This window comes from Ambystoma mexicanum, chromosome 11 (assembly GCF_040938575.1).
Source record: "Ambystoma mexicanum isolate Mex_15411 chromosome 11, UKY_AmexF1_1, whole genome shotgun sequence".
Lineage (NCBI taxonomy): Eukaryota > Metazoa > Chordata > Amphibia > Caudata > Ambystomatidae > Ambystoma > Ambystoma mexicanum.
The window spans coordinates 1,019,286,490-1,019,305,416 of NC_090934.1; the positions used below are offsets into that span (position 1 = coordinate 1,019,286,490).

The following is an 18,927-nucleotide window of genomic DNA, read 5'->3' on the forward strand; positions in this document are numbered from 1 at the left end:
CACCTATGCTACAGTGAGGCTAGCTTAGCATATGCTAGCACAGAGATCACAGTAATATAGATATATCATAAAACAAAGTTTAATAGTCTATAACTGCACGCTTTTACCAACCATCTCTGCTTTACACATCAGATATCCACACTGTGCGCCGGGAAGATCTCTTCCACATCCCAGCACTGCACTGGGAGCACCCAGCATGCATCTGAGCACTTCAATGTGAACATTTCTCACTCATAGTGGAACAGTAGTGTGATCACATGTTGCACAGCTAGCATGTAAATGAGAGTTCTTCTGACGTATCGCAGCACTCCAAACAATCTCCAAACATAACATCCACACAGTGGAAGCGCATTTTAATCATCTGAGCTCTTTAACAGCGACTACACCTCTTAAGGTCTGACACTGCACTGTAGACGTACACTGCACAGGTCAGCGCCGCACTATGACTACACCACATCTTACATACCCCATCGCTCTACTGAGGGCATGTCAGGCTGTGTGTTAGGACCACACACACATGCAAATCCGACCACTCTATTATCAGCAAAGTAAAGACCCGCTATTATATTTTAGCCGCCACGACAATCCCAACCCGTGGCAACAGTGGTTACAGAGCGTTGTGTGGAAGAGGGGAGTTGGAGAATGCCGGAATAGGTCAAATGGTTTCATAGTGGGCAGCAGAGGCATAGACAGGGTAGGGCCTGAATGGGCAAGGCCCACTCAAAATCTGCAAATGCCCACACAGCAGAGCTGTGTGGGCATTTACAGATGTTAATGTATGTGGTGGGCCCAACTACATTAGCTTCATGCCCCACTTGTTAGACAATACTGGCTACGCCTCTGGTGGACAGGGGTATTATTCTTTGGGAGGGTATGCACCATAAAGCAAATAGAGGAGCGTCATTGCTCTGCTGTGTCTTGGATGTGGGGGTGCAAGCTTCTGTGGAACTAGGAGCACTAAGCAGCAAGTATTGCCAAAGGGCAGGGGAGTACGGGAGTAATAGGGGGAAACAGCAGTGAGAAGCATAGTAGAGTGAACACATCCCTTAAGTCTTCCTACAGGTAGGGAGGCCTTGTAGATACCTGAATACAGTGTGTTGTACCGCAGAATGTCAATCCAAAACACAACGCTAGGATGTGCGCTGTCACACAAGGAGAACCAGGGTGTGTGGGGAGAGGAAAAGGGATCCTTTGGAATATGAAGATACACGTGCATACCCCATTCTCCATGTCCATGATAAAAGGGGTTCCCCCTTGATTGCATGATGTTTGTGTCAAAATGTTCTGCCTTGGCAGCATTGAGTCTGTGCTCCCACATACCTTCCCCATGCCAGAAGGCCCAGGCGGGTGATAGTTCCATGGAGGTGTGTTGTTGTGCAGGGGAAGTTTCATATGGATGGTATAGTGGGTGGGCCAAGAGAGTGGATATCGGGCGGTTTTATAGCGATGTCCTCCTTTTCCCTCTCTAGTAATATTACGAAGCAAAGTATCTGAAGGTTGGGTTTAAAGATGATATCCCCACCCCACACTTAAAAGCTAGCTTGGGTGCCTGGAGAGCGTGGTGGGAAAAGCATGTCATGTTATTACACCAGTTGCTGAGAAGCCGCGTTATAATAGTGGTACGGTCGCTTGCTCGAGCCGCTCCCTCTCACTAATGGGTTCCTGACTAGACCCCTTGTGTCCCCCCAGGGTGTCAGACCTACATGGACATCATCATCGTGCTGGATGGCTCCAACAGCATCTACCCATGGGTAGAAGTCCAGGATTTCCTCATCAGCATCCTGCAGAAGTTCTACATCGGTTCAGGCCAGATTCAGGTGAGCGCCTTAGCTCCAGGCATGGAGCGTCTCTGTTGGCATGAGTGTTGCAGTGAGCATCTCACACACCCGCAGCACCCACGAACGGAAGTGCTCAGATGACTTCAAATGCAGTGAAGAAATAGGTCTTTATTATACGCCAACAAGGAAAATGAACAGTGCATACCTGGGCATAGTATGTTGTAGTTGACACAGAAGCATCACCCTGAGAAAACAACTAATAAACTCTGATTAGCAATTAATCTGACTAAACATTTCAAAAACATAAACGAAAATAACATATGGCATGTGTGTCTCTTACTCTGCCCTGAGTAAATCCATGGTCGATTGCATGGAAAAGCCAAGGGCCTCCTTTGCCAACCATGGTCAATAGCATGGAAAAGCCAAGGTCCTCCTTTGCCAACCATGGGCAATTGCGTGGAAAAGCCAAGGGCCTCCTTTGCCAACCATGGTCAATAGCATGGAAAAGCCAAGGGCCTCCTTTGCCAACCATGGCCAATAGCATGGAAAAGCCAAGGGCCTCCTTTGCCAACCATGGTCAATAGCATGGAAAAGCCAAGGGCCTCCTTTGCCAACCATGGCCAATAGCATGGAAAAGCCAAGGTCCTCCTTTGCCAACCATGGGCAATTGCGTGGGAAAGCCAAGGTCCTCCTTTGTTAACCCTGGTCAATAGCATGGAAAAGCCAAGGTCCTCCTTTGCCAACCATGGCCAATTGCGTGGGAAAGCCAAGGTCCTCCTTTGCCAACCATGGTCAATAGCATGGAAAAGCCAAGGTCCTCCTTTGCCAACCATGGGCAATTGCGTGGGAAAGCCAAGGTCCTCCTTTGTTAACCCTGGTCAATAACCTGAAAAAGTCAACCCTGGTCAATAACATTGAGAATCCAAAGTGTTCCTCCAACCATGGTCAATAGCATGAAAACACAAGGGCCTCCTTTGCCAGCCATATTCAATAACATGGAAACACCAAGGTCCACCATTGCCATCCATGGTCAATAGCATGGAATATCAAAAGAACTCCTTTGCCAACCATAGTCAATAGCATGGAAAAACCATGGTCCTTCTTTGGCAACAACAGTGAATAACCTGGAAAAGCCAAATGCCTCCTTTGCCAACCATGGCCAATTGCGAGGGAAAGCCAAGGTCCTCCTTTGGCAACCATGGTGAAACCACAGAGAACTTTTCTTTGACAATGTTTAAATCGGCTCTTGTGTGATAAAAAGAGAGAGAGGATGGGAAAAACGTATCAAGGGCCCATTCTAGGATCCAGCTCATATCACCTGTAACCCCTGCTTTGTTCCCCGTCTTGTCTCCAACTCTCCCTTCTGCCTCCCTTTGCTCTACATGGGGCCTAACAAGTTATGCTATGTCCCTTTTATTGGTTTTTTAAAATTATTATTTGTATTCATGGTTACAAATATAACCTTTATACATTAGAAAGAGACAGAAAATATTTTTTATAATACAATTGTTACATTCATCCTAAGAATTGACAAGACAGAAGCAAATAACACAGTTTATCATATTTAAACATAAAACAGTTTCCTAAAATATTGCTCAATTCATTAATTCTGTAAAGCGCAATGTGCAAAAATGGCAGGTTAGTTTGGTAATCATGTATACAAGAATATCACAATTTTGTCTCTGAAATCTTTGGGGGACCCTAAATCTTGGGGGACAAATATCCTCTCCTTCAAAGGGATTTCGTCGCTCAGGATTCTGAAAATATCTTTTAAAAATGCAATTAGAGCTCAAGAGAGCGCCAATTATCCTGCAGACATTATTCCCGACCATAAGGCCTCCGAACAGACCGGATTAGGAAAGTGAACACATTTCTCAGAATGCAATTGTCCTTTTTCCGCTAACGTGGGATAATCTGTTATTAAGTGATGTCCTGTTTCTTCACAGTTAAATCCACAAACTCGGCACATGCGATCCCCTCGTGTACTTCCCACGTGTGCTATTTCCCTTTTACAGTTCACAGATTACCACATGTATGTCAGCTGTTCTGTTTTTGGCATCCTCAGTAGACATGAATACTAATATCATGGACTAGTACATCTCTTAAAGTTTGAGTGACTCAACTTTCTGGGTTGCTAGTCTGCACATCCTCTTATTCGCTGGGGCCTTTATATTCAGTGAGCCACAAAATGGTGTAAAAACCATAGAATACAAATATTAAGAATAATGGGGCTGGCTCATTGCAATTTTGGCAGTGCAGTAAAAAAAGTAGCAGTTATTCCGTTTACCGTCACTTTTTTGGCAGCAACAAAATTGCCTCAATTTTCCCGCACTGGAAAGTTTTGGCAATAAAACAGGAGGATTTACCTCCATTATGAGACTGGAGGTAAATCCTCCACTCTTCCTCCAAACATCATCGGAGAACTTCCTAACGGACTCCATAAATGGGGACTAACACCGCCCTACTACCTCATATATTCCCACGGTAAAACTACAGGGCCATGTGGCAGTAACAGTATCAGATTTTGGTGGTCATTCTGCCTAGTTACCCCTGAATTACTGGCAGACTCTGAATGAGCCCCAATGTATTTAGATTTTAGCACCCGCAGTAGAGGAACAAGTGTGTCCATTAAATGTGGCTACAGGTTGTGGCCTGCACAGGGAGCTTTCCGCTATTGCCCCTCCTTACCCTTGCGAGTGGTACCACCTATCAAGTGTCAGTCATGGTGAAGAGGTGTGTGCTATTTCTCATGGGCATTTTACACAGAGTCACCAGAGAAGGTGTCAGAAATTGTGGTACGGCGGCCGTCCGGTATGGGTGAAGAAGAATAGGCAAGGTGCACGTGATCGTAGGGACATGCAATCGGAGTGTGCAGATCCCATTGGGGCTTTTCCATAGATGCATATGTTTATTTATTTTTTTATTTTCTATTTATGTAGCGCCCAAATGCGGAGGTATCCTAGCGCTGGTAGAGAGTAAATCAGTAAAGACAGAGCGAGTCAATGTGCATATTACATATACATAGTAAAAATATTTATTGAATAACCAGGTTTTTAAGAGTTTTTTGAAGATGACGCTTGATGGCTAATTCCTGATGTGTCCGGGGAGAGCGTTCTAAATTTTGGATGCAGTGACGCAGAAGCTAGTACCTCCAGGTCGCTTGAGATTTAATCTGGGTGTAAGCAGAGCGAGAATGGAGGCAGAGCGAAGGGGTTGCACTGCTATTTTTGCTGAAATGGGGGTACAAGGTAGAGGGGGGCGTTCTGGTTGCAGACTTTGATGAGTGATGGCCAAAATGTTACATTCGATTTGTACTTTTATAGGTAACCAGTGCACTCCCCATATGATTTTATGTTATGCTATGCTATGTTATGTTAAGAATCATGTATACGTTGCACATCACCACCATGGTGCCTATGCTTGTCAGAAAAAGTGGTGTATTGTGCCTCCGTCTGGGGTAGTCAGTGGAAGAAAGGAGGAGTAGCGGTGATAGCAAAGGAGAGAAAGGAGGAGATACCAAAGATACCTGGAAAGAGATCCTCATTACGCGTTTGGAGGTAGCCTTGCAGGTTTACGCTTTGTTGACATTTTAAGTCTTTTATGCACTGTTTGTCGTGTTCCTGAACTTGGAACTACAAGTCCCATCAGTCTTCTATTCTGACCGTGCATATTCATTTATTGTCAAGCGCGTGAGCGCAGGTGCGTCGTAGGACCAGCAAATCTGCGCAACTCTGCGCCGTTGCAGGCACGCAGGTCTTTGGTCCCGTTGCTCCATTTCTTCTGGGGCGCCCATCTTCTGAGGTAAATAATTGTTTTTCATTTATACTTTCACTATGAGACTGCAGGGGGAGTTAAGGTTGCTCCTAACAGCCAAGAAGCTTCGAAGGGAAGCTCTGGTGAAACGTTATATAGTTATATAGGAGTGCAGCGACAAATACACTGCACAACCTCCTGCCTTAAAAGCGTATATTACACAAATTTGTCAACCGCCTGCCCAGATTATCAGCATTATAGGTCGCGAGGATAAAAGCCTACCATCAGTAGACGACTAAAGCACACAGGTGACTCTGGAGGATAGCTCAGGAGCACCACAGGTTCGATCCCGGGTCGGCGCTTAAAAACCTCTGGATGTTAAGCGCGTTATAAATAACCTATCATATCATACCACATCAGGTGGGGAGGAGGAGTATGGAAAAGAAGAATGCCATGGACGAGCTATCTCTATACTGCCAATATAATACTACTGAAACCTTAAACTCTGGGCGATGTGTAACGCTAAAAGGTGACTCGAATACCTTTCACCAAGATATTCCCATGAATAATAACATGTCAGCTAGTCTTGGAACTAAGCCAGCTGCACAACCTCAAATGGTTCTGGGTGGGCAAGCGAAGGAAAACATAACCCAGGTCATGCAACCCATTAAATTAACATTGCTTAACACACGATCGTTAGTAAAACATACTGCAGACATACATGATTATATTGTTGATAATCAGGTTGACATCATGTGTGTTCCAGAAACCTGGCTACGATCATCTGGTGGTCCAGAAATAGAGCTTGCTGCCCCCTATGGGTATGATTTATTTGGTCAAAATCGAATAAATGTTTCAAGAGGAAGGGCGGCCATCTTGTTTAGGAAGGAAATTGAGATGTATGAACAGACCATCGAATGTGATGGTTCTGAAATCATTCATACCAAATTTAACCCATCAGTGAATAGTTGCATAAAGCTGATGCTTATTTACTGTCCACCCACGGAGATGCCCTCTTTTAATGAGGATTTTGTCACGCTCGTAACCCATATGAAACAAAAAAAGGGCTCTATAATAATCAAATAGAATAGGCTGACAACGATACAAGGAAACTTTTTGAAATGTTCAAACAGCTTGAAAAACCAAAGTCTGTGGAGAGGCCGTTTTTACCAAATAATTAGGATTGCACAAGGGTGCAACAAGCCTTCCAAGACAAAGTTTTGCTGGCACAAAATAACATTAAAAAGAGCCCAATAAATGAGGAAATACGAAATAAGGAGGAAATGGAAACACATGAGGGCAAGGTGTGGAGCAGATATGGAGAAAACGTTAAAAAACATGCAACCCACGTCATGCCCTGGTGATCTTATGCCATCAAAAATCATACTAGGAAACATTAAAACTTTTGCCCCATTCCTTAGGAGATTCGTTAATTCATCTTTTTTTCATAAAGAGATTAAAGATGTTGTGGTTACGCCTTTTATTAAGAAACCATGACTGGATCCGAAGGTCTCTGCTGATTTGGCACTGATTACAACCACCTTGTTTCTGCTAAAAATCGTTGATAAAATAGCAGCTACACAAATGCAGGACCACTTGAAAACTCCAAAATCTTTGCACACAAAACAATCTGGGTTTCAGCGAAAACATGGTACGGAAACCACACTCTCCTGAATCTGCAAAAACAGATGTTAGGTACCATTGGGGACAGTAAAGTTGGGATGCTATCCTCTTGGACTTATCTGCAGCATTCAATTTATTAGACCACGGATGCTTGCTACAAAAACTGTTGGATGGCAGTAATTGTTCTAGAAATGCCATCGAATGATTGAAATAATTTTTGAGTGATAGAACCTCAAGGATTAGCTGGGGGGACGCCACCTCGGAACTAATTTGAATAGTATATGGAGTACCACAGAGTGCTTGTGTGTCACCTGAACTCTTTAACATCTACATAAAACTGCTGTGTGACTAGATGGAAGAGAAGGGCTTCATTTTTACGAATTACACAGATTACATTCAACTGGTGATGGACCCTAGTGGTTGACATGGAAAGGACACGGAAAAGCTGAATAACACATATGGATCTATTTATAATTGGATGCAGAACAACTGGATGTACCCGTACAGTTAAAAATCTGAGCTTATGGTATTTGGCTGAGCGCAGGTGAGGACCAAATTGGGGCCGAAATATGCTGTCTTTGACGTAGAAGGATGTCGAATCCCTGTGTAGATAAAGTTAAATCTTAGGCGATTTACATAAATGCTTCAGTGAGTGCTGCTACAGCCCACGTGGATGGTGTTGTGAAGAATTCACAGTATTATCTTAGAGTTCTGCTGCAAGTTCTGCCATTGGTGATGCATAAGAACAGCAGAACATTGGTGAGAGCTATGATAAAGGCCGTACTGGACTACTGCAACTCTTTGATGGTAGGGGGGGTAGCAAAGGTTGCCTAAAGAGACTGCAAGTAGTTCAACATGATGCCGTGAGAATTGTGCACAATATTTCAAGAAGAGACCATGTCACAAAGGTTCGAAGGGTACTTTATTGGCTCCCTGTGGCAGCCATGGTACACACTATCCCACAAATGTATATATGGGGAAGCCCCGAGATATTTGAAGGAAAGGCTAGCCCATCAGAAAACAGGCAGATCCTTACGTTCGAATGCTACACAATACCTTTCGATGCCAAGGGAAAAAAGAACAAGAGGAAAGGGTAGATAATTCCCTGTTCTAGCATCAAAGGCGTGGAACAAGCTTCTGGTAAAGTAAAGGCAGGTGAGAAAACAGGACATCTTCAAGAAACTCTGTTATTTGAACAATTGCCCGCTAATGGCTCAACAGCTACATGTAATGTCCTGTATCAGAAATGCCAGTGTGTTTGTGTGGCGCCCTGATGCCCACGGGCTATGGCGCAGGAGAAACAAGCAAATTAATAGAAAAGTCACTGGAAAAAAGAAAGTCTCTCTTCCTTTGAGCAGGAACCAGTTAAGAGCGGAGCAAGGTGGTTTCTTTTGTTGTTTACACATTCAGTGTGGATTCTGAATAGTAAGGTTGTTCACTAGGTATCGAAAAGCACAACGTTTTGCAGAAAAATATTCAGTAACAAGGAATAAATCTGATTGACCCTTGCTGGGTACTAATATCATATTCACAGTTGAAACAAAGGTGGAGTCAACACAAATTCAACACGTGTTTCGTGCCACCCTGGCATCTTTAGGACCATACAGTACAAGGTGCTGTAGTGAGAGAAAGACATGTGGGAAAGTGTAAGTGAAGGGGAAGTGGGGTCTACACTACAGAGAAAGCGTGAAAACCTTTACCTGTTGCTCGTGATGATCAAATACTGGCCCGTGTCTCGATGGCCCCCGAAAGACCTTTTTCCAGTGCCATTACATGTTTAAATGCTCACATGACCAAACTATTCCTTAACATTCCCTATGGCCATTCCTTTAAACAGCAAAAAGCGGAAAATGCATTTGGGCTCCGCATTCTTGGCATGTTCTAAACTAACTAAACATGGTCTGACTCAAACAATACAGCATGAGACCCTGACAACATGTTGTCCCTGATGGTAGTCTTTGCATCCAGTCTGCATATAGTAAAATAATGTCTCACGAGTTTGGAAAATGGATCGCTCTCTCACTCTGTATATAAACAATTCAATCAGCGAGTAAACTCTCGCATTCTGTAAACAATTCACCTATGAGAAAGTTAAGGGGGACAAACAGCACCAATGTGGTGTTCTGCTGATTTGCATGAAATCAGAAAGCATTTTGGGAACATAAGAATGACCACGGGATTTAATAATATTTGAAATATGTCTGTGATGGTGATCTAGTCATGTAACCCTTCTGAGCAAGTTATGCACGCTGTGGTTCTCATTTCTTTTCTACCTCTCACCCTAAGAGTACAATGTCTGCAAACGACAAGCCTTATATACCCATTTGCCCAGGGCAAGTTAATGGGTTTGAACTTTGGGCTGTTCTAATTGTAAAAAAAAATGTATTTCCCTAAATCCTTCAAAGAGCTTTAAATCAATCATTCAGTCTCCATCACTTATTTCAAGTCTTCTGAAGCATGGTTTAAGGCGAAAGGCACGTGCACGCTTCAGCTCAAAATCCTAGTTTTACTAACAGCCCTCAACAATGTTAGCACAGTATTAGTAGGTACACTATGGGAAACCTGGTATAGGGTTGCTGTCAGGACAGGGCCGCCCCTCAGGGTGCCATTAGCCCCTTGCCACGCCAGCTCGGAGGAGCCTTTCAAGGTCTCCCCCGAGCTGCAATGGTGGGAGAAAGCGCGTTAGGCGTCCTATTGAAATTAAATGCGCCGCGCTCTCGGGAGCGGGATGCTTTTAATAACAATAGGGTGCAGATGCTTTCGCAACGGCGCCTCCCTCCACATGATCACATTTTTGTTTTCTTGACCGGGACGCTGCCGCCGCTAAGGCCGGCCCTGCCTGCTGTCAATAAATACCAGGACCTCACATTAAAAACGGGTAATGTACCGAAAAAATCAGTACGGCTGCAGGGACTGCAGTTATGCTGTTGGCGCCCCAAACTAAAAACACGCCAGAATAGTTCATTCCAAATAAGTTGGCCATTGTATGATGTAAAAACAGAGCTTTGCCCAGCAGCAGGGATTCCTAATGTTAGGGGGAAATGCCCTATTGCCAGTTCCCTCTTTGCTCAGAAAGCGGGAATTACCAGTTTTACATCCAGAGTATCAGGTATTTGGCTCTTGCCACCTGCCCAGTACCCAGATGCCCAGTAAGAGTTATTTTGACATGCCCAGTTAGTCGCAGTTTCCCTGTACACTTTGACAGACAATGCCAATGTGTAGATGTGTGGTGACAGCAACAGCCAGATTCACCATACCCAGTAGTTTTTCATGCCCACTTGCACCTATTGTCAGTTTTGGCATGCCCAGTTATAGCATTTCCAGTTTCACATGCTACATAACAGGTATTTGCAGTTGTTTGAGCCCAGAGAAAGATATTGCCAGTGTCCACAAAAACATCATCAGGTAGCGCCAGGCCTGTTACCATATGCCCCAGAAATCGCCAAAAACGGCAGCGGAAAAAACACCAGGTTACAATAGCCACAGTAAAAACAGCTGTGGCAAAAACACAGTAACTATATGTCCCATATATCCAGGAAGACCTACTTTCTGTTACCAGTATCAGGTGTTGCAGCATTGTGCATGCCCAGTAAAGAGAGGGGGGGGGGGTAGGTGTGTGTGTGTGTGTATGGGTTTGTGGGTGTGTGGCTGTGTGTGTCTATGTGTGTGTGTGTCAGGTTTCACATGCCTAACGATCGACCTGCAAGTTTTCCTAGTTTCACATGCTCCAGTTTCCAAATACCCAGTGAAAGAGTCTGGTAGCTTCACATCCTCAGCTCCAGGTGTATTGTCAGTTTCAACATGCCCAATAACATGTGGCACCCTCTAGGCGGAGCTTGAGCAAGGGTGGCCCGCCACTCCCCCCCTTCACGAGCTGCAAAGGAGGCAAATCTGCCACTGCTCAGCCTGCACAAAAACGGTGAGTCATCATACCAGGTGTTATCTTAAGTGCATCAGTTCTGGAGAAGACAGAACTATGTGCCAATATGCCAGTCACTTCCCTTCACCCACCTCGCCCCCTCGCCCCTCTTGTCATAGCCTCGCTCCAGCCATTTCAGTGTATAGAATAAATAGGAGCCAAGGCTGAGCTCAAAGGTGCAGGAAGGTGCGTATCTACACCTAAGGGAGATTTTACCACACCCAAGACCTGAAATCAGTGATCTCTTAATAGTCTGAAGTCATGCAGAATCCAGATCTCTAATATGCTGGGGTCATTCTGCGCCCTGGGGGCTTCTGAGCTCTGAAAAGCAGCAGCCATGTCTAGCTCAGAGGTCTCAGGTGAAGGAGCCATGCCAGGCTTTCAACTCTAACATGCAAGAGCCAGTCTGAGCTCTAACATGCCAGAGGCATGCTGAGCCATTTGAGCGTATCCAGCTCAAACACGGCAGAGGGAATAACCTGCCACCCCTCCCACTCAGACCTGTAAATATTATCAGCACTCTGCTCACCAACATGCATGATACTATTTCTCTTCTATGTAACTGATCTATTGTTCTCATTACTGACGTAATCTGCTAACTGTGCGACAAAGTACGCTTCCTTGACCTGTACCTGCAACAGCGCCTCAATGCCTCCGGGTTGTTTGTGCGCTGTACAAATGAAATAAATAAATAAATATGGGCTCAGTTCTCTAACATGCAGGGGGTATGCTGACCAACACGTTTGAACATGTAAAAGGCATGCCCAGCTCAGAGGTCTAGCATGCAAAAGATATACTTAACATGGAGGAGTTATGTTCTATTTTTGGGATCTAACATGCAAGAGCCATGTTAATATTTAAGATGGAGTAGTACTGCTGCACTCTGACATGCAGGAGCCATGCTGAGCTCCATATGCAGGCAGCGTGCTCAGTGCTGTGATCTTTGAGGGTACATAAATAGAAGACATCAATTGTTTGGGAAAATAAACAATGTTTGCAGGCATTGGATGCTACCAAATGAAAAACACGCCAACAGCCTTTTGGAAGAAATTGAATGAAATGACATGCTTGGCAGAGGGTAACAGTGAAATTACACCCAAAGGGCAGAGCACGAGCTGCTGTCTGGATGTGGGAGCCAGGGCTGGCTCTGCCTTTCCTTTCCCCAGTCCTTTGGCTGGCGACCGCTCAGCGTGTTGAGTGCCTGTTGTTGAGATGTTTTTTGTATGCTACCAAATGAAAAACACGCCAACAGCCTTTTGGAAGAAATTGAATGAAATGACCTGCTTGGCAGAGGGTAACAGTGAAATTACATCCAAAGGGCAGAGCACGAGCTGCTGTCTGGATGTGGGAGCCAGGGCTGGCTCTGCCTTTCCTTTCCCCAGTCCTTTGGCTGGGCGACCGCTCAGCGTGTTGAGTGCCTGTTGTTGAGATGTTTTTGTAAGCTACAGGTCATATCTTGAAATCCTGGCAGGCCCGACTCAAACATTCATCTTGTAGAAATTAGTAGAAATAAATAAGATGGAACGGGGAAATGTTAACATCTGCTATTTGAGCAGCAGGATATCATTTAGTTTGAGGTCTGCACTAGATTAATCAGTCAGTCAAAATACTTCTATTCTGTGTAGACCTTTAAGTTAAAACAAAACACAAGATTCAATAAAACTTGTAATACAAAAATAACGATGGGTAAAAAACAGAATTTGAAGAAAAGGTAAAAGAATACACAGGAGTAACATATTTATGAACAAGGAGAGGGAAGCTCGTAGTCTTGAAGTATAAAACTCCAAAAGCCAAATTAAGAAAATTGCTAATTCACGGCCTTCTTCCCTAGCAGCCGCGGCCTATAACTACATCATAGCAGAGCTTAAGGGGCGAACCCCAACAGCCCTTGAATCGGTTTCAGAAACACACACCTTAACCCAAGGTCTTATCACAAGGTCTTATCACAAATCAGAAAAATGTGTAGGACTGTGTCTTTAGTCATCCCACACATTGGGCAAGTGTCAGACACAGAGTCCCTCCAGAAGCGTGTAACAGACGCCGCCGGGAAAATGGCAGATACACAGATCTTTCAAACGGTGGTGAAATTGTGTCTAAACATTGCTTAAATCCATGCCCTCTGTTGTGGGCAGATAATCAAAACCCATTCTACACTTGGTGGCATCTTCCAAAATTTGCTCCTGGGCTCTCAGCTTTGCTGCCCTTTTTACTTTGCTCAAAACTGTGCTGCTATTGCCTCTGGGATTGTCCCACAACTCAAATCCGCCCAAGACAGCAAGCATTTTTTTAACGTGAGCAAACCATTTAAGGCTCTTCCCTCGGTCCAAGGACATATGATGTAACAATGCCTCCCTGCACTTTGCCAGGCCCCGGTTGGTACCAAACTCTTATCCAAAGGAGAGCAGAACTGTACATGGCCTGGGCCCCTTTAGTGATGGTGTTGTGTCATACTCTAAATGAGGGACTGCTGAGGGAGCACCAAAGGGGAGTAACGTTAGCATACCCCCCAAAGCTCTGACCCATACAAAGCAGCTGGTAAAACCTGCCTACTATATAGGCCCGGCCGTGGACACAGCACTTCTTCCATGACGGAATAAATAGGACTTAATGGCCCGGCTTAACTTTTCCAGGTTGCTCACTGCTTTAGCAATCTAGGCCGCCCAACCGGGGTATTCCTGGAATCTTACTCCCAGATAAATTAAATGGTCAACCTGCTCAATTAGGACACCTTGCGCTTTCAGCCAAATTCATTTGTGCTTTGATTAATGAGGGCTAAAAAACTTCGATTTCGTTTTGCCGACATTGAGATTAAGTCGTAGCTCTTTACATTTGGCCAGAAAAATGGATAGTGATTTTTCTAGACCCTGTGGAGCGGTTGCTATCAGAACCGTGTCATCTGCACAGAATAGGGCCGGGTATTTACCAAAAGACAATTTCGGGCAGTCTTGGCACCCATTCAATAGTACATCAATTATTTCCTTAATGTAAATATTAAAAAGAAGTGGGGCCAAGACACAACCCTGTCTTACTCCCATAGTCACATACAACTGAGTACTCAACTCTCCACCTAGCCTGCAGGGGTGTTGCTAGGTCTGGAAAAGACCCGGGGCTACGCTAATGTCAGGACTGGGGGCTAGCTAGCCTTTTGGCTCTAGCTCCTGAGATTTTATCTGGGGCTACAACCAAAAGACCCGGGGATATAGCCCCCTTAGCCCCCCCTAGCAACGTCTCTGCTAGCCTGTATCAAACACATGCAATAAATGTTCAGAATCAAGATTCAAGTTTGAATCCCTTTGTGCCGAGAGTTTCTCATGGCAGTGATATCCCCCTCTAGCTTGTCTATCTAAAAAGGCAAATCTGCTTTTTAGTCCTGGCTTAGCAATAGCACATTTGCGCCACTGGATCATTAAATCCTGATATAGCGATAGGCAAGGATTGCCGACTACTCGTATGAATCACATTAGAGCAGATGTAAGAGAATCCAGGCATCACTGTGAAGCACAACAGGGGCATTTCACAGAGAATGCACGTCCCAGTTTATTCACAAAAGTGAAATGGCCATTTGGGAGGCTTGGATGGGCAGTGAAGACTAGCCTGGTCCCAATAATTGAATAAGGATCGGGAACGTACATTTCCATTAGATCTCACCATCCATGTTGGTGGAAATGAAATCAGCAGGACCCCTCCTTCTCATGCTGGGCCGCCATTCTTACCGGGAGACTTTTACGGGGCATGTCATGATAAATCATCCACATACTTGAAATTAATTTTTATCCCTTGCAAAGCAGTGTGAATGCATTGTTGACATCAACCACTACTACAACAATGGGCAGAAGGCTGAAGGAGGACACTTGTGTGCATTGCACTTTCCCCTTCACCTGTTCTGAACACACGCGGGTGGAAATCCTAGACATTTGCTCACATGTGGGAGTGCACACCGTATGTGAATGCAAGATGTTGCCGCCACAATCGCTTACTCACTGCCCCTGCATGACCGATCGTGCACAATTACACACTTGGTTAAAGAAGGGTATCAGAATAGGCACTTGATACGGCAAAGTTCTGCAGGTGTCTCATAAAACAACTTCTTCAGGGCATTCTCTAACTGCGAGAAGCACACATTTCTCTAATAGATAAACACACACATTCAAATGCCCCTTTTGTAAATGCACGATTGTTCTTCTTTGCACATTTGTACAAGTGCACAAAATATGCAAAATGAGCGTTGTTTGTCACTGAAAGTGGGCACCATTTTGTGAGCGGACATTTCATGAAACTGCCAAACGTCGAAGTTCTATTTGTTAAGTGAATTAGCTTAGAAGGCAACTTCCAAAAGTTATCACTTGGCAAAGTCATCTTTCCATCATTTTGTTGCCCATGCCCTCCTTTCCCTCTCCCTCCCTTGCCCTTTTCACTGCACTCCCTTCTTCCACTTCTGAACACGTGACTGGCAGTGTCCACCAATCCGCCCCACACTGCACGTAGCGACTTAAGAGAATGAGCAATAATCTACCTTTTCACAGCAATAGTTTCCAAAGTATTTAGTCTCAATGTCATAGGTTTCAGAGGAGTCCTGAAGAAGTCAAAACCAGTGGCGTCGCCAGGAATCAAATTTAGGAGGGGCACAGAGGGGGCTAAAGGCAAAAGTAGGGGGGGCACAGACAAAAATGAGGGGGGGACCTATGAAAGGTAATGTTTGATGTCACAAGCACTCCTGCAGAGAGGCTTTCGTGCACAGCAACTACCCACACCCCACAGCACCTCCCCTCCCATCAGAATGCAGGCAGGAAACCATTCAGTGACTAATGGCCCCTCATTAGCACTTTCATGGACTACATTCTGATGGGAGGGGCTGCAAGCTGCTCCATCACTGCTCGCTTGGAGACAAAAGGAGTATTGCCCTGTGATCTGCAGTCATTTGCCTCAGTGAGTGTCACAAATAACACCACCGACAGAGAATAGTCTCTGCTCGCCTTAGGTAGGCGGGGCACAAGGGCGCGGCACATGATTTCAGAGGGAGGGCACTGGCCCCCCCAGGCCCTCCCCTAGCGACACCACTGGTCAGAACACATGCCAACAAACCCTGCTCTTCCACCATTCCAAGCAGCATTATTCCACCACAATGGACATTCTTGGATGTGCCTAGGAGAATTACGTTGGCGCAGTAGAAATGCCTTTGTGCCTCAGGAGGATTGGTGCCTATTTTGATACAGGGAGCTCCACCAGGAAGAATGCCCAATTATAAAGCCACTGCCAGGGTGAATAACATGCTCTGTACCCCAGGCTGGATTCTAGCCAGCTAGGGGCACACTATTCACCCTCCTCTCTCTCTTTGCTGATTTCAGAAACATGGCCGACCCTGGGGGGTTGCCGCACTGAGGTTGTTAGAACTTCCAGCAGCATTTCACCCTGCTGACCCTCCTGGAGCGGCACTGATGAAGGCTGGTGTCTGGGTAAAGTACTGCCCTTGTTTACATCATAATCATCTGCATAATTGCGGGAGCTCCTCGACGGGGAAAGAACATGGCCAATACATCTGCTATATGGGATGTTCCCCACTCAGGCGTGTCTACAAACACTCTTATTTCACTTTTCCTTTCACAGAGTAGAACTAACCATTTGCATATCAATCTGGCCCCACCCACAAGGGAAGTCCAGCATCGAAATGCTAAGCAATCCGAGTATCAACAGCAACCCAGAGACGTCATTTCACCAAAATGCCAGGGGTAGCGGAAGTGACGTCACACAAGCCCGCCCCCCAAGTGATATCACGAGAAGTGATGGCAAGCGGCCTTTAGATTTTTCAGATGCATCTAGCACCCGTGTTTCCAGGCGCTCTCATTTGAGCCAGATATAAGACCCGGGGCACAGGGGGAGGCGTGATTTGTCCACGATCACACATTTGGTCGATGTAATTTTCCGGATTCGACGTGGGGTCTATATGTAAAACATACATAATGCAGTACTTGTAAAAGGGTACCCGAAATCTCCAACGCAGGCTACAGCTAGTGTAAGAAACATCTATAGATCAATGGACACAGAAGTACTCGTTATCTGTGACATTGCTGTGCTAAACAAGTCTAGAATAAGCACTTACCTGGGGAGGCGTGCGTTGCTGTTTACCCAGGAGCACAATGTTGCACGAGCAAGACCTGAAAATCAAATAATTGACCAGGATGTAGTATCAACAAAATTCCCTGGTTATAAATGTATCTATGAATCAGCTACCACTATGATAGAAGAAGCCTATTAGACTGGTCTGTGTGCACATAGGGTAGTGCATCTAATGATGTTATCTTTTATGGAGTATGATACCTGGGAAAGGTTCTTTCGATATACCAAAGACCCCCCATAGTCATTATTATTTAAGTGTAATGCTGGGTGCCAGAGGATTTTAAAATCCCCCACCATTTAATGTATTAAAATTGCTGAAAACATAAATCTGTGGCACCACAAAGTTATTTTAAATTGAAAACACATACGAGTTGCTTCTCACCCGGGGTATCACTGGCAGACTTCAAAGCGCACACCTTTGTCAGACAATGGTGTAACACAAAATGTGAGGCCCCCTGTCAGCCATGCTGTAGCCCCCCCCCCCCAAGCTCCTTAAAAAAGCACAGGGCACGCCACCCCGTGGGCTGACCCGGACCACCTGGTGTGTGAAATGCATGATTGTGCAGCTGCAGGGGCATGCACTACTGCAAGTGAAAGATGTAAATATGTTTTTTAATCAAACCTTAAATGTTTCAGATAGCGTAGAAAGAAGGGGGCGGCACCTGGTCCACAAATATACCAGCCACCAGAGGTGGCTGTTGAGGTTTTTTTTAGAGTGTGTAAATATTTGCCACAAGTATGTGATTGCGAGCAAGCGTAGCGAGGGAGCCCGAACTAATGAAAATGGTTTGGGGGAATAGGGGGTTTCTTCCCCCTCCCCTGATAAAATGTTATGAATGAGTTAAAATGTTGCATTACGCAGCACAATATCTATGGAAATCTGGGTAAAAGGCCAACAATTTGGGTAAAAGGCCAACAATCGGTTTTGTAGGGTGCAGGGTAAATCATGAAGAAAAGTCAAATAGATGCAAGTCACGAAAAGTGCAAAGGGCATTTCCCACTGCATTATCATGCTGGTCCCTGCAATATATGCCAGTATAAAAAACATTTTCATGCTGTCTGTGCCCATACATTTCCAGGCTGGCTCCGCCAACATATGCTAGTATTCCCATATAAGACCATACTCATGTTCGCTTTAAGATTTTTTTTATAGTATCATTACTGGCAGTGGGCACAAACCTGGATCTGCCAATATATGCCAGTAATCCTATGTAAGAACATACTCCCGTTGGTTTGGCCATTAAAAGTGACATGTCACAATAGGAAAACCTGTCCAAACGGATTCCAATGTAAGCCAGTCTAGACCCATAAGAACACATATCATGCTTGATTTTATAGAAAGTCATGCTACATTAAAATAAATATACTGGCCGCCACACCAAAACATCAGTCTTGCGAGGTAACTGTATTTATCATGCTTGCTTTTTTAAAGATGCTGAGTAATACATGTGATGCCACAGTAAGCAATGGCTAGAATGACTGCACCAAAATGCCAGTCTAGCCAGGCAATGGCACACATCAACTTGGCTTTGCCCGAAAAATACCAGTTTAACATGCAAAATCAATAAAGGATGTGTCAAAATGCTCTAGTCATCCCCAGTCTCCCGGGGCCTTACACACATATGCACACATGCATCCCCTTTCACCCACCTGAACATTCAAACACACACTACCACATTCCTACTCATTCACCCACCAGTCACTCACTCACACCTTCTCTTACATCCACTCATTGCATTC

General features: G+C 44.9%; 1 protein-coding gene across 2 annotated transcripts in view; it reads left to right on the forward strand.

Annotated features, from left to right (window-relative positions):
* Positions 1-18,927, forward strand: part of ITGA11 (integrin subunit alpha 11) — a 664,683-nt gene that overhangs the window by 291,356 nt on the left and 354,400 nt on the right. For both annotated transcript variants that reach the window (XM_069624240.1, XM_069624241.1), the window contains one exon: positions 1,690-1,817. In XM_069624240.1, coding sequence (XP_069480341.1) covers positions 1,690-1,817 — 128 coding nt within the window. The remainder of the gene's footprint in view (positions 1-1,689; positions 1,818-18,927) is intronic.